This window comes from Ranitomeya variabilis, chromosome 5 (genome assembly GCF_051348905.1).
Source record: "Ranitomeya variabilis isolate aRanVar5 chromosome 5, aRanVar5.hap1, whole genome shotgun sequence".
In the NCBI taxonomy this organism is placed as follows: Eukaryota; Metazoa; Chordata; class Amphibia; order Anura; family Dendrobatidae; genus Ranitomeya; species Ranitomeya variabilis.
Window position 1 is genome coordinate 545,124,917 of NC_135236.1, and position 21,848 is coordinate 545,146,764.

Below are 21,848 nucleotides of genomic sequence, written 5' to 3' on the forward strand. Positions count from 1 at the left end.
CTCCCCAACCTAACGGGCTCGCATCCGTGGTCAGTACCACCGGATTCTGGATTGACCATGGGACCCCTTTTTTTAGATTCCCGGAATCTAGCCACCAGCTTAGAGAGTCCCGGACATGTTGTGACAATACGATTTTTCGGTTTAGATTGTAGGGTATTCTTGTTTGTTCTGACAGGATCTCCCACTGTAGGTCTCTTGAATGAAGTTGTGCCCATTGGACCGCCGGAATTGTTGCAGTAAGCATGCCTAGGAGAGACATGGCTTCCCTCACCGAGACGTATTGGGCCACCTGTATTTGTGTTATTCTTTGTTTTATGACCTCGATTTTCCTGTCTGGAAGGATACAGATCTGTTTGATTGAATTTAATTGGATCCCCAGGAACTCCTGTATCTGGGCCGGAATCAATCTTGATTTTTTTAAGTTTATTATCCACCCTAGTTTGGTTAGTAGCTCTCGTACTGTCGTAATTGCTTTTATGCAATCTTCTTGATTGTCTGCTATCAAGAGGAAATCGTCTAAATAGGGCACTAGCAGAATGTTTTCTCTCCTTACGAAGGATGCTACTTCCGAAATTATTTTTGTAAAAATACGAGGAGCTACCGATACCCCAAAGGGGAGACATTGGTATTGTAGATGGGTGTAGACCTGCCCCAGCTGCACAACCAACCTCAGGAATTGTTGATGCTCTCTGCTGATTGGCACATGATAATAGGCATCGGTAAGGTCTATCACTGCCATATAACATCCTGGATACAGCAGTTTTACCGCCGTTCTCAGAGTCTCCATTTTGAATTTTTCTACTCGGATGAATTTGTTTAATTCTTTTAGATTGAAAATAGTTCTTAAAGATCCATCCGGTTTTGGAGTGAGGAAAAGGGTGCTGTAAAATCCCCTTCCTATTTCCTGTGAAGGTACTCTTACCAGGACTTTCTTGTCTAGAAGAAGACGAACTTCTTTTTCGAGAACTAACTGGTTCTTTTTGGCCACACGAGTAACTTTTATTCGGTGGGGAGGAAGGGAGATGAAATTTAACCGTAGACCGTCTGATAACAAGTTGATTATCCATTGGGACGGCTGTAAGGTTACCCACTGATGGACAAAAAAACGTAACCTTCCTCCCACCTGGAATATGGCGTCATTGTTTAGGATCTGGTTTTGGGGGTTTATTGAAAAGAAAACCTCTTTCTCTTTTCTCACCCCAGGGATTCCCCCGTGTGGTTCTATCCGTTGGGCGGCCTCGGCCCCTACCTGATCCTCGAAAGGACCGACGATTGTCATACCAACGTCGTCTAAAGAAGGGAGGTGGAGGGAAGTGTTTTTTCTTGTCCGCCGCTTTTTCTAAAATCTCATCTAAAGCGCTGCCAAATAGATATTGACCCTCACAGGGGACTGCACAGAGCTTCACTTCACTTCACTTTGGATTGGAAATCAGCATTCCAGTTCTTTAACCATAACGCCCTTCTTCCTGAATTTGAAAGGGCACTAGCCCGGGCAGCAAACCGCACAGAATCAATGGCAGCGTCCGCCAGGAATCCCGTTGCATTTTGAAGTGGAGGGATGACTTCTAGAAGTCTGTCTCTTGGACATTTGTTTTTTATTTGGTCGCTAAGTTCCTCCAGCCATTTAACCATGGCACGGGCAGTACAAGTAGCCGCTACTCCAGGTTTAAACGCCCAAGTTGAGGCCTCCCAGATTTTAGAAAGGCATCCGCCTTTTTATCTAGGGGGTCTTTTAGGGCCCCCATGTCCTCGAAGGGAAGTGCTATGCCCCTGGAGGTACTTGCGATAGCCGCGTCCAACTTAGGCGCCTTTTCCCATTTCTCGCAAATTTCCTCACTAAAGGGATATTTACGTTTTAAGGCCTGGGGAACTGAAATCTTTTTATTCGGTTTTTTCCATTCTTTTTTAATGAGATTTAGAATGTTATCATGAAACGGGAAAACTTTTCGTTTCTTATCCGCCAAATTACTGAACATAGAGTCCTGAACTGTTTGCTTCTCTTTTGGCGTCTCAACCCCCAGGGTGGACCTGACCAGTTTTAGCAACTTCCCCACATCTTCTGATAACACATAAGGTCGGCCACACTCTTCATCTGAAGAGTCCAGGTCCGAACCCTCGTCGGGCGGAAGCTCACCCAGTTCACCCTCGGATTCTACGTCAGATGCCTGGGCAGACGTAGGGAATGGGTTTACGGAGCTCTGCAATCCATGATGTTTTAACTGCTCCTTTACAGTGCTTTGTACTTCGCTTCTAACAATATCTTTTATATTCTGAAGCAAAGATGAAGACTCTTCAGACACCGTTTTTTCTATGCATGAGCGGCACATACGCTTTTCATACGTTTTGGGGAGGCTTCTATCACAGAGTGCACATACTTTATGCTTTTGTTTAGAGGTGACTTTTTTTCCCTGCATATATACAAAAAACACAGTGTCACTGACATGTTTTTTGCCTTACAAAGGCACTCACCCACCGGACCCTTAGTACCACGACAGGCTGTGGGATTTCAGCTGGGATCGTCGATTCCTTCAGATCTGCCATCCTGCAGGAGACTGTTCCCAGCGCCTGCTTGCCGCCTTGCACATTTAAATATGGCGGGCAGGAAGCGGTGTGTGCGTCTCTGAACTTTCTCCCCCCCGGGGAGTGTCAGCACACCGCTTCTTCAGCGTGTAGCGTCACTTCCGGTTCAATCCCGGAAGTTCCCCCATTCAGTCGGCGCCAGCGTCGTGATGGGTACGCTCACTTTTCTCCCTCGGCCCAGCCTCCGGCCAGGAGCGGACGCCGGGGAGTCCCCAGTGGGAAAGACGCATCTGCAGCTCCAGGTATGGAGGCGACGCGCACACGCCGCCACCGCTGCTCCCACCGCGGACCTCGGTCAGAGACCGGCAAAGCAAGGGAGACCTCTCCCCATGCAGCACCGCAGGTTCCCCGCAAGAACAGGAAACCAAACTGAGGAGAGAGGTGCCGCCCCCATCTTTTATCTCCTATGCAGGTTTCCTGTTCTTGGGGGCGGGACCATCTCTCATGTACCGGTGCTGTCATGGGGAAGGGAAAAGTATATTTCAGGGTTAGGCAATGCTAGTCCCCCATCGTCCTTGGGTCGCTGAAGTGTCTCCAGTCTAATCCGCGGATATTGTCTCCCCCATATTAAATTCCTAAACAGAGAGTTGATCTGTCTAAATTTCCCGCGCGGTATCCACACTGGTGCATTATGCAAAATATACAGTATTTTCGGCATCAGAATCATTTTAATAAGATTCACCTTACCTACCACAGATAAATGCAGCTTAAGCCAAGCATCCACTTTTGCCTTCAGAACACCCAAGATTGGAGTCAGATTCCTATGTATATAATCAGTAACAGGCATAGATACCCATATGCCAAGGTACTTGAATTGGCTCGTCACTAGTGTTGAGCATTCCGATACTGCAAGTATCGGGTATCGGCCGATATTTGCTGTATCGGAATTTCCGATACCGAGATCCGATACTTTTGTGGTATCGGGTATCGCAACAACATTAATGTAATAATGTGTAAAAGAGAGAATTAAAATAAAAAATATTGCTATACTCACCTCTCCGACGCAGCCTGGACCTCAGCGAGGGAACCGGCAGCGTTGTTTGTTTAAATTTCGCGCTTTTACTTGGTTACGTGAAGTCCCGGCTTGTGATTGGTCAGGGCGGCCATGTTGCCGGGACGCGGACCAATCACAGCAAGCCGTGACGAAATTACGTCACGGCTTGCTGTGATTGGTCCGCGTCCCGGCAACATGGCCGCCATTAACCAATCACAAGCCGTGACGTCACGGGAGGCTGGACATGCGCGTATTTTAAAAAGCGCGCGTGTCCAGCCTCCAGTGACGTCACGGCTTGTGATTGGTTAATGGCGGCCATGTTGCCAGGACGCGGACCAATCACAGCAAGCCGTGACGTAATTTCGTCACGGCTTGCTGTGATTGGTCCGCGTCCCGGCAACATGGCCGCCCTGACCAATCACAAGCCGGGACTTCACGTAACCAAGTAAAAGCGCGAATTTTAAACAAACAACGCTGCCGGTTCCCTCGCTGAGGTCCAGGCTGCGTCGGACAGGTGAGTATAGCAATATTTTTTATTTTAATTCTTTATTTTACACATTTATATGGATCCCAGGGTCTGAAGGAGAGTTTCCTCTCCTTCAGACCCTGGGAACCATCAGGAATACCGTCCGATACTTGAGTCCCATTGACTTGTATTGGTATCGGGTATCGGTATCGGATTGGATCCGATACTTTGCCGGTATCGGCCGATACTTTCCGATACCGATACTTTCAAGTATCGGACGGTATCGCTCAACACTACTCGTCACCTTCAGTCGCCCATCTTCCAGTGGCTCCCCCCCAACATGATCCACCTTAAACAAGATAGACTTACACCAGTTTATCCTAAGTCCCGACAATGATCCGAAGCGTTCAATAATCCCAATGGCTCCCTCCAAGGACGCACCTGGGTCAGCTAAAAACAAAAGAATGTCATCTGCATACAATGCCACCCTTTCTTCAATCCTCCCATATTTAAACCCAGTCATCTCATCAGACCGTCGAAGTTTAGCAGCCAGTGGCTCCACAGCCAGAGCAAACAAAAGAGGAGAGAGTGGACACCCCTGCCTAGTCCCTCTAGTTAGTTGTATGGTCCGTGATAACTCCCCGTTCACCCTGACCCTGGCCATCGGCATCGAGTACATCAGCCGAATCCAAGATATGAACTGCGGTCCAAACCCCATATTCCGCAACACCTGCCAAAGATACCCCCACTCCACGCTATCAAACGCCTTGTGGGCGTCTAAAGATGCAATAACTCTCTGGCCACAGTTATCGGATCTGAGCTGCAAATTCATAAATAGCCTTCGTAGATTAATCGCAGTGGACCTATCGGGCATAAAGCCAGACTGGTCTGAATGCACCAAGCCAGAAATGACACGTGTCAACCTCATCGCCAATACCTTAGCCAGGAGTTTAACATCTATGGTGAGCAAGGAAATTGGCCGGTATGAATCCGGCAGTGTCAAGTCCTTCCCCTCCTTAGGAATCACCACTATTATGGCCTCTCGCATAGATGCCGGTAAACTTCCCCTATCCATAGCCTCCTCCAGGACCGCCTTCAATCTAGGGATCAACACTTCCCCCAAGTTTTTATAAATTTCAGCAGGAAATCCATCTACACCAGGCGCCTTTCCATTAGTCATAGATTGCAATGGGCGACCCAACTCCTCCTCCGTAATGGGAGCCTCCAAGTCCTCTCTATCTATATCACTCAACCTTGGGAGCTCCAATTCCTCAAGGAACGCCACCGTCTCCTCCATTGACCCATCAACCCGAGAGGAATATAGGTCCGCATAAAAATCCGCGAAACTCTCCAAAATCTCTGAAGTCCCAGAGACAGTAATACCGCTCCCCGACACCAGAGAATGGACGAAGGAAGTACTTCTCTGGGCAGAAGCCACCAGCGACAGCAAATGACCCACAGATTCGCCCTCTTGGTAATAAGCCAGATTCATGAATTCCCTTTTCCTTTCAGCCTTACCCAGCAAAACTTCCTCCAGCTGACTCTGCGCTGCCTTTAACCTCCTCCCAGCTTCCAAAGATCCTGTTATTTTCATCTCGTCTTCGGCTATCCTCAACCCATCAAGCGCCAATTTCTCTGCCTCTCTCGATTTCCGCTTACACCTGCTAATATCCCTAAACAGCAGCCCTCTCAAGTATGCTTTCATGGCTTCCCACACAGTAAGAGCGTCCGCACTACCCTCATTTATCTCAAATAATTCCACCAACTCCTGCTTTATCTTTTCCAAATCTATATTATGTAGCCAATAAGGGTGAATTTTCCACTCCCTCCTGCTCCCGGCTCGTTTCCCCACTGGTCGAAACTCCACTTCAACTGGACTATGGTCTGAGAGAGCCCTAGGCAAATATCTCACATCCCCCACCATCGTGTCCATCAGACAGTTGCCCAGCGCCAAATCAATCCTAGACAAAGTACCATGAGCTGGCGAGTAACATGAATACCCAGTATGTCTAACTCTCCATAAATCGATCATACCTACTTCCCGGACATACAGTTAGGTCCATATATATTTGGACAGAGACAACATTTTTCTAATTTTGGTTATAGACATTACCACAATGAATTTTAAACAAAACAATTCAGATGCAGTTGAAGTTCAGACTTTCAGCTTTCATTTGAGGGTATTCACATTAAAATTGGATGAAGGGTTTAAAAGTTTCAGCTCCTTAACATGTGCCACCCTGTTTTTAAAGGGACCAAAAGTAATTGGACAGTTTCAATAATTTTAAATAAAATGTTCATTTTTAGTACTTGGTTGAAAACCCTTTGTTGGCAATGGCTGCCTGAAGTCTTGAACTCATGGACATCACCAGACGCTGTGTTTCCTCCTTTGTGATACTCTGCCAGGCCTTCACTGCGGTGGTTTTCAGTTGCTGTTTGTTTGTGGGCCTTTCTGTCTGAAGTTTAGTCTTTATCAAGTGAAATGCATGCTCAATTGGGTTGAGATCAGGTGACTGACTTGGCCATTCAAGAATATTCCACTTCTTTGCTTTAATAAACTCCTGGGTTGCTTTGGCTTTATGTTTTGGGTCATTGTCCATCTGTAGTATGAAACGACGACCAATCAGTTTGGCTGCATTTGGCTGGATCTGAGCACACAGTATGGCCCTGAATACCTCAGAATTCATTCGGCTGCTTCTGTCCTGTGTCACATCATCAATAAACACTAGTGACCCAGTGCCACTGGCAGCCATGCATGCCCAAGCCATCACTCTGCCTCCGCCGTGTTTTACAGATGATGTGGTATGCTTTGGATCATGAGCTGTACCAAGCCTTCACCATACTTTTCTCTTTCCATTATTCTGGTAGAGGTTGATGTTAGTTTCATCTGTCCAAAGAATGTTCTTCCAGAACTGTGCTGGCTTTTTTAGATGTTTTTTAGCAAAGTCCAGTCTAGCCTTTTTATTCTTGATGCTTATGAGTGGCTTGCACCGTGCAGTGAACCCTCTGTATTTACTTTCATGCAGTCTTCTCTTTATGGTAGATTTGGATATTGATACGCCGACCTCCTGGAGAGTGTTGTTCACTTGGTTGGCTGTTGTGAAGGGGTTTCTCTTCACCATGGAGATTATTCTGTGATCATCCACCACTGTTGTCTTCCGTGGGCGCCCAGGTCTTTTTGCATTGATTAGTTCACCAGTGCTTTCTTTCTTTCTCAGGATGTACCAAACTGTAGATTTTGCCACTCCTAATATTGTAGCAATTTCTCGGATGGGTTTTTTCTGTTTTCGCAGCTTAAGGATGGCTTGTTTCACCTGCATGGAGAGCTCATTTGACCGCATGTTTACTTAACAGCAAAACCTTCCAAATGCAAGCACTACACCTCAAATCAACTCCAGGCCTTTTATCTGCTTAATTGAGAATTACATAATGAAGGGATTGCCCACACCTGTCCACACCTGCCTTGGAGTCAATTGTCCAATTACTTTTGGTCCCTTTAAAAACAGGGTGGCACAGGTTAAGGAGCTGAAACTCCTAAACCCTTCATCCAATTTTAATGTGGATACCCTCAAATGAAAGCTGAAAGTCTGAACTTCAACTGCATCTGAATTATTTTGTTTAAAAATCATTGTGGTAATGTCTATAACCAAAATTAGAAAAATGTTGTCTTTGTCCAAATATATATGGACCTAACTGTAGGTCCCAAACGTAGTGACATGTCCCACCGTCCTATTCTGGGGTTTTTTATTTTTATCCCAAAAGTCATCCCATATATTATTGAGATCGCCAATAATTAGAAGTGGTAATTGGACCCCAACGCTCTACCCTCTCCAGCACCTCTCTTATCTTCTTACTTGAGTATGGAGGCGGAATATACATTGCTGCAATGCACATCAACACACCATTAATTTTACAGTTTACCACCACATACTGGCCATCCACATCCTCCTTTGCCGCCACTTCCTCATACTTCACCCCCGTAGGTATTAACACAGACACACCCCTAGAATAAGTAGAAAAAGTAGAATGGTACGCCCTCTGTATCCAGCGCCTATTCAATACATTCCCCCTCTCCCGCACTAAATGTGTCTCCAGCAGGCATATCATTGAAACCTTCTGTTCTCGAACATACTGTAACACTGCCGTCCGCCGTGTCTTATCTGCCAGACCTCTCACATTCCAACTCAATATTTTAGTACAATCCCCAATCATGTGGCTCATCATTTCTCATGGTATCCAATTTCCCAAGTTTAGGCTGTCCCAACCCTCCCTCCCCCCCTACCCCCACCCAACTGACCCCCCTAACCCTCCCAATATAGCTCATTCTTTCTCTCATCAAGAGTGGGGCTCCACTGCCCATTGCGAACACTCTCACCTGCCTAACCCTTCCCTTTCGCGTCCCGCTGCCATAGCAATCATAATTTCCCCCCAACTTTTCACTTTAATATATCTAAACATTCAAACTTATATGAACATATATAAAAAAAAATACCAAACCAATTTACAGTACCCGGCCTAGCCCTCCTCCCTCATATTTAGTAGACGGTACTGTCCCCTCTGGCCAGTCAATTAACATGACCCAGCAAAACCCTCAGCAGTTGCTCAACTCTTTAACCAATGCTAACAAATGTAGAACCCTCTGCCAGCGATAGAGAAAACGATTCACAACCAGATATCGCCGAAATGTCAATCACCCATTCCCTTAAGCTTTTTCTCATTAGTATCAATCCACTGGGTAGCGTCCTCCGGTGTCAGGAAGAAGTGGGTCTTATTAAAAGCCACCAGTCTCAGCTTTGCGGGAAACATCACTGAATACTGCACTCCCAGCTCCCTCAGTCGTCGCTTGATTCCAGTAAACTTCATCCGTGGCTTCTGAACCGCAGCGGAATAGTCCGGATAAATGGCGATTTTTTGTCCTCCCGCCGTCAGATCCTCCATTTCTCTAGCCTTTCTAAGGATAATGTCTCTATCTCTGTAGTTCAATATTTTGGCAAGCATGGTACGAGGGTACGCTCCTGCCCCAGGGGGCTGTGGTGGGACCCTATGAGCCCGTTCAACCGCAAAAACTTTTGTCAACACTGTGTTCCCAATTTTTTCCAGCAGCCAGCTTTCAACAAATTCTGTGGGGTTTCACTCCTCAGTCTTTTCAGGCAGCCCCACTATACGTATATTATTTCTTCTGGATCTATTTTCCAGATCCTCATTTTTGGCCGTGAGCTCGGCTATTGCTTGGGTGAACTTCTTCTCAGCTTTTTGTAATCTAACTATGTGATCTTCTGCCGTGCTCACCCTCTCCTATACGTTTGTCCATCTTTTGTAGGGCTGCATTAATCTGTGCAGTGTCCCCTTTAACGTCCTGCATCTGCTGGGCCAGGGAATTCAGGGACTGCTGACATGAAGAGATCAGTGTGATAACATCTCTAAGGGTCGGCTCCTCTGCCTGTGATATGCCTTCAGATCCCCCACTAGCCCCCACCATGCTTTCTCTCTCCTTCCCCTTCTGTACCTCGTGCTGCTGCACCATGCCTGCTTCCTCCTCCTCCTTGTCAGCTCCAGCTCTGGGTCCTTGTTCTGCATCTGCAGCTTCCACCCTGGCATATTGCTGTAGCTTCGCCGCTACCTCCATGCGACGCTGACATGCTGCATTCTCCCTGTCAGCGTCTTCTCTGGCCTCAGCTCCATCTTGGCCGGCTCCTGCATCGCCCAGTCCTGCATCTTTCTGCCGCCTCCTGGTCATTGCTGCCAGCTCCGGTGCCTCCGTTCAGAACCGCAGTGCTCTCCGGACCTTCAGCCAGCCGGGCTCGATAAGTATACCCGAAAATCAGGGTTAAAACAGGATTTTAAGTCCTTCTGGCAGCAAGAGCACTCTTCCCTGCTTCCACTCACATGGCCAGCTAGGACATGCCCCCAGGTTAATAGCATTTTTACACATAACAAGTTCCCCCTTAATAGGACCTTCTGGGTTCCAAGAAATAATGTGACTCCTGTACGCATCATTTGCAAATCAAATAATTTCCCTATATTAGGCTATGTTAACATGATCATTGCAATTCTCGGACCAACAGATGAGGATTTTCCTGAGATTTACCTTTACTTTATACTGAATATTGTTATTTATCAGCCACGTGAACAGACATAGCTATGTATCATACAGCTGAGTTAAAGAAAGAAGACACAGCTGCTTCACAAGAGTCATGGTATGTGTACTTGACATCTTTCTAATACATTCTGCTATGAAAACTGCATGAAAAAGTGCTAAAGAGTGAACATCTGTATGTCTATTGAAAAACGACTTGTGGATCATATGTTCAGTCTTTTGAGCATCTTTTAACTACTTCTAGCTTCCAAAGACACCCAGCAGTTAAAAAAAAAAAAAAAGCTAAATCATCCATCTGGCATTTGCCGACTTTAACCTGTCATTGGGAAGGCTTAAAGAAGATGCCAATAAGACACCAGCGATTTTACAGGAAACATTGCTAAATGTTTTGTCTATTGTTACTTACATGCTGCATTCAGTCCCCCCCCCCCCCCATCACCCCACAGTCGTATCTTCTAGTGCAGATGCATACATTCTCACAAAGATGGCAAAATAACATGACTGTCAACTGCCCAGCATCAGCCGACTGCAGTCTCTCTACCATTTATAAAGAAGTGTCCTACTGGCAGGAGTGGTTGTGTATGGACCAGGCTGAACTCACTGCGGGAAGGGGTTAGAAAACGGACATCAGCAGCTGCTATGAGTTCAGAAGGCTCAGGTCATGGTGGTTTAATTCCTTATCGCAGTCATACGTAACTGTGGCAAATAAGTGCTTAGACAGAAAGGGGCCATCTTCTGTCACTCCATTGGCCACCCAACCCAACACAACACCAACGAGAATGCCGATGTGTTGTCATGGCAGCTAGGGCCTAGTGAGAGCCACCTTCTCTGCCTTGCTAAGACGGCACTGGCAGTAGGGTGGTCCTTAATGCAAGCAAAAAATGATATTTTCAATTTTTTGATGGGGCACCCTCTGAAATGATTCATTCTGCTGTATCATTAGTCTCTTTCATAACATTGATTACTATCTTGGCAGCTTTCATCATCTGCAGAACATTTCTCAACAACAAGACTGCTAATATGAGGCATACAGGTAGGTCTAGTAACATTTCTATCACCTGTATGCCCATATTAATAGGTCATATATGTCTGGGGGTAACAGATTTTCTTTAATGCTGCATTTCTGTCACCAACTTTGGCCACATCAAGGCTTGCTGATAGTTTGTCATCTACTACACTGACTCCTTCTCTTTTGCTGACGGCAGTACTTCTGATGTTTCATCATCTCCCGTATCTACTTCATCAGATGACAGCAGCACCACCACCTTTTTCTCTCTAGAACTTCTTTTTTGTCTCTCTTTCTCAATTCTTTTCTTATAATTTGTCTCTACTTTCTTCAAAATGTCTTTTTTTTCCAAGCTTTGTCAACACCTCATTTTTTCATGGCTTCCAGTTGTCCCTGAGCTAGCAAAAAGTCCTAGTCTTCCGGTATTCTTGTCATATCCATAGTCCTAGCATGCGCGATATCATGTTGTCTAGACCTGAGTACCATTCTTCCACCTTCTTCACACTATCAGAACATTTCGTTTTGTTTTTCTTCAGCTTGTCATATTCTTTGAAGAAACCTTTCACTTTTTCAACCACATGTTTTTTTTCAGTCTCTTAGGGATGGATGCCTTTACCCAGACATCAAGAACATCATTAGTTCTTAAACGAGCTGCATCACGAACTGTCTGTTTAGTCATTTTCTTGTAGAAGAACAGTGACATAACCTCCCTCATGGATGACAGTCTAGTTGCAGATAAATTACTATCAGACATTTATCCAATAAGCTACAAGTTTGTTTTGCTTTGTGCTGACTGATCAGCTCTTCGACTCCGCAGCTGCAAGTGTTGCGGCTGTTTCACTGTCAGAACACATGCATGGAGAGCCCAACACACAAGCTCTCCATGCATGAGTCAAACAGCCACGAGACATGAACCTGTGGCGCTGATCAGCCTAGTATCCAGGTTCCCTCTGCAGCTTATTCGGTAAGCGCTAAAGCTTGCCGAATAAGCAGGGTCCCGAGCATTTTGAAATTACTGCCAGGCATGTGACTGATCACATTATCTGAAAAGTCCTTGAGCTAGCCAGGACCTGCAGCATGCATGCAGTAAAGTGCAAGTTCTGGTAGATTCCTTTCCTGCCCTGCAACAATCAGACAGATCAGTGTGGGGCAGGAGGAGAGCGAGCTATGCCACTGCAGAGGATGCTGCCTATAGCACACAGACTATTTTAGCAAGATTTTTACTCACTAAAAAGTGAGTTTTAGTCCAAAAAACTGCAATAAGTTTGGTATTACCATAGACATACTGATCCGCAGAATAAAGTGAACATGTCAATTTTACTGTTCAGTAAACAGCAAAATGAAGCAAAAAAAAGCTTAAATAGCTAAATTATTGCTTTCCATTCCACCCCATAAAGAAGTTACAGCTCCTCAAGGGAAGGTTTAAGCAAGGGAAAGAGCTCAAACAAAAATAAAACAATTCCTAATGTAAGCGCGATAGCTTAGATCACTAAGTTTGTTTTCCTAATTATTTTTGTATTTTTGAGAAAGGTTTTATACTTGGTCTCCTATTACTTTATGAAGCTTTTCATCAGGGTATGATAATTCCTTCACTGGTTGGCAATTAATGCTTTGCTAGAAATTTCCAGTGATGAACAGTAAGCATGAGATCTTATCTAAAAACTTAAAATGTAGCAAACCATGACTAAACCGAAGCATCACCACCAGCTTGCAAATCCCCTGGGGCTTTCAACACTTTTGGAACCCGCTACACAGGGAAACAGATGGGGATTTTTACATTGCTTGCAAACCTTCCCCATGTAAGGGGGCTTATGTGCTCCACACTAGCTGATGAAAATCCTGCATCCCATGTAGAAGACCCATCAATCAAGACAGGCAAACTAACCTTTCTCAAGCAGTATCCTTCAGATGCAGGGAATGGAGTGCAGTTATTCTCTCTCTCTTCCCTGTATACCTGGCACAGTTAGGGCTTGTCCATAGGACTATGGAGTCAGTAAGTCAAACCTCCGACTCCCCAATTTCCCAGACTCCCGACTCCCTTACTCCACAGCGCTGGTCATTATTGAGCATGTACATAAAGTGCAGCACAGATTCATCTCAACTACGACTCCACAGCACTGGTCACTACTGAGCATGTGCATAAACTGCAGCACAGATTCATCTCAACTACGACTCCACAGCACTGGTCACTACTGAGCATGTGCATAAAGTGCAGCACAGATTCATCTCAATTACTACTCAACAGCACTGCTCATTACTAAGCATGTGCACAAAGTGCAGCACAGATTCATCTTAATTACTACTCCACAGCACTGGTCATTACTGAGCATGTGCATAAAGTGCAGCACAGATTCATCTCAACTACGACGCCACAGCACTGGTAACTACTGAGCATGTGCATAAAGTGCAGCACAGATTCATCTCAACTAAAAGCCCAGATCCTTACATCAGAAATAAAACAAACATTTATAGGACATATTATAATTTTCCCAAATTCTTATGAACACATTTACTGCACATCCTGCATTGTACCACTGTACCCTATTTATTATATATTGTCAGAGTCTGAGTCTGTCTATTTCATACCAACTCCACAGACCTGCTTGTTTATACCTAACATTTTATGCTTTTCTGTCAGTGCGTTTCTTTGTGCTTAGAAAAAAGTGTTTTTAAAAGATTAATTTCTAAAGTTCAATTTACAAGGTGAGGTTTTTTCACCTGAGGTGTTTTTTTTTTGTTTTTTTTAACAAATGCAGTATGTCTTTCTTTCAGAGGTTTTACACAACGAGTTCAAATAGATTAGGCGAAAAAAAGGCACACAAAACACAAATTACCACCGCTGTATTCCGGCATTCGAATACAAAAAAAAATCCTCTATATGCAAAATAAGCCATCTCTCAAAAAGCAATATGAAACCGAAAAGAAAAGTGGAAATTAGGCTCAAATAAATAGTAAAAATATAATTCTTTATTAAATACAAACATACATTTAATTAATATAGACAGTACATAATTTGTTAAAAAAAAGTTGTAGAAACAAGGAAAGGGAAGTACCGTATATACTTGAGTATAAGCTGCCCGAGTATAAGCCGACCCCCCTAATTTTGCCACAAAAAACTGTCAAAACTTATTGACTCGAGTATAAGCCTAGGGTAGGACATGCAGCAGCTACCGGTGAATTTAAAAAATAAAAATAGATGCTCCATACCGTTCATTATTGCCCCATAAGATGCTCCATATAAAGCTGTGCCACATATAATGCTCCATACATTTCATTATTGCCCCATAGATGCTCCATATAAAGCTGTGCAATATATAATGCTGCTGCTGCAATAAAAAAAAAGATGACATACTCACCTCTCTTGCTGCCTGCAGCTCCTCAGCTTCCCGTCTCGGCGTCTCTCCGCACTGACTGTTCAGGCAGAGGGCGGCACGCACACTAGTACGTCATCGCGCCCTCTGACCTGAACAGTCAGAGCAAGAGGACGGAAAGACGGAGCGGCGCCCGGCGGGTGGAACGTGGACAGGTAAATATGTAATACTCACCTGCTCCCGGCGTCCCTGGCTCCTTATCCCGGACAGATGGGTCTCCGGGTGCCGCAGCCTCTTCCTCTGTCAGCGGTCACCGTTACCGCTGATTAGAGGAATGAATATGCGGCTCCACCCCTATGGGAGTGGAGTCCATATTCATAACTTTAATGAGCGGTCCCACGTAACCGCTGAACAGAAGAGCTGCGGCACCCGAAGACAGTGTGACAGGCAGGGGGAGCGCCAGGAGCCCCGGAAGCAGGTGAGTATATGACAGACCTCTCTCCCCCTCACCCGCCAACCCTGCCGCCGACCGTGACTCGAGTATAAGCCGAGAGGGGCACTTTCAGCCCAAAAATTTGGGCTGAAAATCTCGGCTTATACTCGAGAATATACGGTACTTATAAATTAGCCAATGTGGACTAGTACAGAAACATAAGTGAGTGAGATAGTTGTGAAAATAAAAAGGCTTATATAAATAGGATACTAATAAGATGTTGAGTAAATAGCACCATAGACCCTAATATGTATATAATAAGGCAGTGTAATATATAAAATGTATAATATATTAAGAGACGAAAAAAATGCTAGCCAAGATAAAAATGAATAGCAGCTACTATATATTTTCCACTTGGATATTATTTCAATATGTATAATAATGAGGATGATTATTGCACAATGCACTTTATGATTTAATGCTACAATGTATTAATTATATTTTGAGTTACTTCATAGTACTTGGCACCTTTTTAGTAAGCTGCTACTAAATCTTTTGATTGGCAATCAGGTTTCCTGATCTGAGATGCATGTTACTTTATATTGAATGTAGAATTCCCCTAACGTTATTTCATCTTGCACCCCCTGTTCCCCTCATTTTCATATTTCGTGTTATTAACCGTCTGTTGTGCATTCATGTTTTTTATCATGCTTTTGATTATGAATTAATAAAGTCATTATATGTGCTTTGTTTGAATACATTTTTTTGGTAGGAATTATATATATGGGTTACAATATTGTTTCTTATTATTGGTATTTCTTTTCTATATAGGTTTTCTCTGATCAAGTAGCCTGCCCCTCCACTAATAGAAACAAAGATCATGACCCCCAAAATAAGAAGAGACTTTGTGCATCACAAGTGTGAATGGTAAATGAAAAATTGCGGCCTTACCTGATAATCCTGTGGAATAAAATTATCAATAATGATCATCTGAAGTCGAAGCTCACGACTCAGCTGCCTGATATTCTCTAATAACCCCTCTATTTCCCTTTGGTGTTCTTGTTGCAGGTCAGCCATCTATGAAAAAAATGAAACAGAAAAAAACCCTATTGTTACCAAAAGCTCCGTCATAGATCTAAAATTATCCTACAAAACAAGCAGATGTAACCAACCTTCTCAAACTTATTTCTACTGGAGCCGAACCAGACAGACCGAGATACAGTGGGTACGGAAAGTATTCAGACCCCTTTAAATTTTTCACTCTTTAATTGCAGCCATTTGGTAAATTCAAAAAAGTTCATTTTTTTCTCATTAATGTACAATCTGCACCCCATCTTGACTGAAAAAAACCCAGAAATGTAGACATTTTTGCAAATTTATTGAAAAGAAAACCTCTTCCAGAGTGCTCTGGACCTCAGACTTGGCCGAAAGTTCCCTTTCCAACAAGACAATGACCTTAAGCACACAGCTAAAATAACAAAGGAGTGGCTTCAGATCAACTCTGTGACCATTCTTGACTGGCCCAACCGGAGCTCTGACCTAAACCCAACTGGGCATCTCTGGAGAGACCTGAAAATGGCTGTCCACCAACGTTCACCATCCAACCTGACGGAACTGGAGAGGATCTGCAAGGAAGAATGGCAGAGGATCCCCAAATCCAGGTGTGAAAAACTTGTTGCATCATTCCCAAGAAGACTCATGGCTGTACTAGCTCAAAAGGTTGCTTCTACTCATTACTGAGCAATCAGTCTGAATACTTATGACCATCTGATATTTCAGTTTTTCTTTTTTATTAAATTTGCAAACATTTCTGTTTTTTTCAGTCAAGATGGGGTGCAGAGTGTACATTAATGAGAAAAAAATGAACTTTTTTGAATTTACCAAATGGCTGTAATGAAACAAAGAGTGAAAAATGTAAAGGGGTCTGAATACTTTCCGCACCCAGTGTAAAGCCCGAGCCTTACTGGTCAGACTAAAAAGGTGTCTGGGCCTCATGAACTGTAGCGGACGTGCTTGCTAAAATTACAAATCTCTCACTTTAAATTGTTTTGTGTCCTAAAGCTATTAATTAAAACTTGTAAACGGAGTGAATTATGCTTCTAAACTACATATTGCTTCAGCTACAGAAAGGACTAGGCAGAGTATAACCACTCAATGAAAAAGGCCCCCCTCCCCTCACCAACTGGCCGATGCCTCACTGGTGGGACCAGCCCCGCAGTTGGTGATGCACTCCTTTTATACAATATGCTGCAATGTGTATTGAATGGAAGAAGAAAGGTGGAATATCAGCTACTAATTTGCAGAGATCATGAAGGTGCTACAGCAGACAAGCAGCTATTTGCCAAGCAGCATTCCTCGACTTTGGTAGATCCATCATTGAGAAGAGCTACAAAACTTATGAGAGATTTCTTATTGCCACTGATCTATGTACACATAGATGCTGTATATTTATGGACTTCGAATGGAATTTGCAGCCAAGACATCAAATAAAAAAAATACCTAAAAGACCAATTGGTTTCATAATTATATTTGAGGAGTTTCCAGAGATATGGTCACAGATGTTTTTGAAAATGCAGGCGGATCATAAATAATAGGCCATCACGAGTTATCATGTGAATACCTTCTGACATTACTTGAGAGATACTTTATGACATCAACTTTCCGCAAAACAATGGTTTCCTACGGTCTGCGAGCACACAAGGATCCCATTGCCTATTGGTATTTTGTAAAATGAGTTCATGTCAGGTCCTAATCAAACTTTCGAAGAAATCAAGCTAATTTCTCATGGCCCAGAACAAGAGTTTCATTTATATCTAACTCCTTTATTTTTCAAAGCATAAAAAGGTCTCCATACAAGAACTCTATTTCACATTACGTTGCAGCTGGCCCAGTGGTCAGCTTATTTTCTCTGATTAACCCCTTAAGCCCCGAGAGTGATTTGCACGTTAATGACCGGGTCAAGTTTTACAGTTCTGACCACTGTCCCTTTATGAGGTTATAAATCTGGAACGCTTCAACGGATACCGGTGATTCTGAGAATTCTTTTCTAGAGACATATTGTACTTCATGATAGTGGTAAAATTTATTTGATATTACCTGTGTTTATTTGTGAAAAAAATGGAAATTTGGAGAAAATTTGGAAAATTTCACAATTTTCCAACTTTGAATTTTTATGCCCTTAAATCACAGAGATGTGTCACACAAAATACTTAATAAGTAACATTTCCCACATGTCTACTTTACATCAGAACAATTTTGGAAACAAAATTTTTTTGTTAGGGAGTTATAAGGGTTAAAAGTTGACCAGCAATTTCTCATTTTTACAGCACCATTTTTTTTAGGGACCACATCACATTTGAAGTCATTTCGAGGGGTCTATATGATAGAAAATAACCAAGTATGACACCACTCTAAAAGCTTCACCCCTCAAGGTGCTCAAAACCACATTCAAGAAGTTTATTAACCCTTCAGGTGTTTCACAGGAATTTTTGGAATGTTTAAAAAAAAAATAAAAAAAAATAAAAAATGTTTACACGAAAAATTTACTACAGCTCTAATTTCTTTTATTTTACCAAGGGTAACAGGAGAAAATGGACCCCAAAAGTTGTTTAACAATTTGTCCTGAGTACCCTGATACCCCATATGTGGGGGTAAACCACTGTTTGGGCGCATGGCAGAGCTCGGAAGGGAAGGAGTCATTTGACTTTTCAATGCAAAATTGACTGGAATGGAGATGGGACCCCATGTTGCGTTTGGAGAGCCACTGATGTGCCTAAACATTGAAACTCCCCACAAGTGACACCATTTTGGAAAGTAGACCCCTTAAGGAACTTATCTAGATGTGTGGTGAGCACTTTGACCCATCAAGTGCTTCACAGAAGTTTATAATGTAGAGCCCTAAAAATAAAAGATAATATTTTTTCACAAAAATGAATTTTTCGCCCCCAATTTTATATTTTCCCAAGGTTAACAGAAGAAATTGTACCCCAAAAGTTGTTGTGCAATTTGTCCTGAGTACGCTGATACCCCATATGTGGGGGTAAACCACTGTTTTGGTGCATGGCAGAGCTCGGAATGGAAGGAGCGCCGTTTGACTTTTCAATGCAAAATTGGCTGGAATTGAGATGGGACGCCATGTTGCGTTTCGAGAGCCCCTGATGTGCCTAAACATTGAAACCCCCCACAAGTGACACCATTTTGGAAAGTCGACCCCCTAAAGATCTTATCTAGATGTGTTGTGAGAGCATTGAAGCCCGAAGTCTTTCACTACAGTTTATAACGCAGAGCCGTGAAAATAAAAATTCTTTATTTTTTTTCCACAAAAATTATTTTTTAGCCCCCAGTTTTGTATTTTCCCAAGGGTAACCGGAGAAATGGGACCCCAAAAGTTGTTGTACAATTTGTCCTGAGTACACTGATACCCCATATGTGGGGGGTAACCACCGTTTGGGCGCATGGCAGTGCTCGGAAGGGAAGGAGCTCCATTTGGAATGCAGACTTAGATGGATTGGTCTGCAGGCATCACGTTGCATTTGCAGAGACCCTGATGCCTAAACAGTAGAAACCCCCCAAAAGTGACCCCATATTAGAACCTAGACCCCCCAAGGAACTTATCTAGATGTGTTGTGAGAACTTTGAACCCCCCAAGTATTTCACTACAGTTTATAAGAGCTGTGAAAATAAAAAATCATTAATTTCCTACAAAAATGTTCTTTAGCCCCCTAAATTTTTATTTTCCCAAGGGTAACAAGAGAAATTGGATGCCAGAAGTTGTTGTCCAATTTGTCCTGAATACGCTGATACCCCATATGTTGGGGTAAACCCCTGTTTGGGCGCACGGGAGAGCTCGGAAGGGAAGGAGCACTGTTTTACTTTTTCAACGCAGAATTGGCTGGAATTGAGATCGGACGCTATGTCGCGTTTGGAGAGCCCCTGATGTGCCTAAACAGTGGAAACCCCCAATTCTAACTGAATACCTAACCCAAACACACCCCTAATCCCAACCACACCCCTAACCCCAACCCTAACTACACCCCTAACTCCAACACACCCCTAACCCTATTCCCAACCATAACCACACCCCTAACCCTGACACACCCCTAACCCTAATCCCAACCGTAAATGTAATCCAAACCCTAACCCTAGCCCCAACCCTAACCCCAACCCTAACCCCAGCCCCAACCCTAGCCCCAACCCTAGCCCCAACCCTAGCCCCAACCCTAGCCCCAACCCTAGCCCCAACCCTAGCCCCAACCCTAGCCCTAACCCTAATGGGAAAATGGAAATAAATACATTTTTTTATTTTTCGCTAACTAAGGGGGTGATGAAGTGGGGTTTGATTTACTTTTATAGAGGGGGGTTTTAGCGGATTTTTATGATTGGCAGCTGTCACACACTAAAAGACGCTTTTCATTGCAAAAAATATTTTCTTGCGTTACCACATTTTGAGAGCTATAATTTTTCCATATTTTGGTCCACAGAGTCATGTGAGGTCTTGTTTTTTGCGGGACGAGTTGACGTTTTTATTGGTAACATTTTCGGGCACGTGACATTTCATGAATATTTTTTTTTTTTTCACTTTATAACATTGCCCCGGGGGGGGGGGGGGGGGGGGGGGGGCATCATGTTATAGGGTCAGATCACTGATCTGACACTTTGCAGAGCACTGTGTCAAATCAGCGATCTGACATGCATGGCTGCAGGCTTACCAGCGCCTGCTCTGAGCAGGTGCTGGTAAGCCACGTCCCTGCAGGACCCGGTTACAGCCCCGCGGCCATTTTGGATCCGGGGCCTGCAGGGAGGAGACGCTTGGTACAAGTTGAGCACTGCGCCTTGTACCAAGGGTCTCAGGGAAGCACGCAGGGAGCCCCCTCCATGCGCGATGCTTCCCTATACCCCGAAACGTGACCGCTCCCGGCACATAGTGCCGGATGTCAGCTGCGATAGTCAGCTGACATCCGGCCGCAATCGGCCGCGCTCCCCTCGTGAGCGTGGCCGATCACTATGACGTACTATCCCGTCCCTGGGAATTAAGTCCCAGGTCACCTTGACGGGATAGTACATCCAATGGGATTAAGGGGTTAAAAGGGAAGCGGTGAGCACATTATTACATATGGAACTCGTGCTATGTCTGTGTAGGCACTTATCCCCCAATATAAAGAAGATACATTTTTTGTAGAGATCTGATGTTACAGTCATGAAAAATCTAGTATAGAAACCATATCATTTTTATTGGCGAAGAAGCACCTACACAGCTAAATCATTAAAGGGAACCTGTCACCACGTTTTTGGAAGATGGGATAAAAATAGCGTTAAATAGGGGCAGAGGTGGGCATTACATTAGTGTGTTTGTTATGCGTTTATTACCCACCTAAGTTGCCGAAATACCTTTGCAAAGTCTCCGTTTTCGCCTGTCAATCAGGCTGGTCTGGTCAAAAGGGCGTTGTCTTCCCCCAGATTTTGCGTAGTTTTCCGTTGGTGGCGTAGTGGTGTGCGCATGCCCAAGGTCCCGAATCCTCTGCCAGGGGATTTAAAAGAGCGCGCTGTTCGTTTTCATTGGTGATCGGTGGGCGCGGCCATCTTCCTTTGGCCGCGCGTGCGCAGAAGCGGCGCTCTGCTGGCCGCGGCTTCAGGAAAATGGCCGCCGCGATATCCATCTGCGCACGCGCGGCATCCCGCGGCCATTTTCCTGAAGCCGCGGCCAGCAGAGCGCCGCTTCTGCGCACGCGCGGCCAAAGGAAGATGGCCGCGCCCACCGATCACCAATGAAAACGAACAGCGCGCTCTTTTAAATCCCCTGGCAGAGGATTCGGGACCTTGGGCATGCGCACACCACTACGCCACCAACGGAAAACTACGCAAAATCTGGGGGAAGACAAGACGCCCTTTTGACCAGACCAGCCTGATTGACAGGCGAAAACGGAGACTTTGCAAAGGTATTTCGGCAACTTAGGTGGGTAAT

The 21,848-nt window shown here is 44.3% G+C and overlaps 1 protein-coding gene across 2 annotated transcripts in view; it reads right to left on the reverse strand.

Moving 5' to 3' along the window:
* The window catches only part of KIF3A (kinesin family member 3A), a 74,243-nt gene that overhangs the window by 18,204 nt on the left and 34,191 nt on the right, over nt 1-21,848 (reverse strand). For both annotated transcript variants that reach the window (XM_077265869.1, XM_077265870.1), the window contains one exon: nt 15,839-15,964. In XM_077265869.1, coding sequence (XP_077121984.1) covers nt 15,839-15,964 — 126 coding nt within the window. The remainder of the gene's footprint in view (nt 1-15,838; nt 15,965-21,848) is intronic.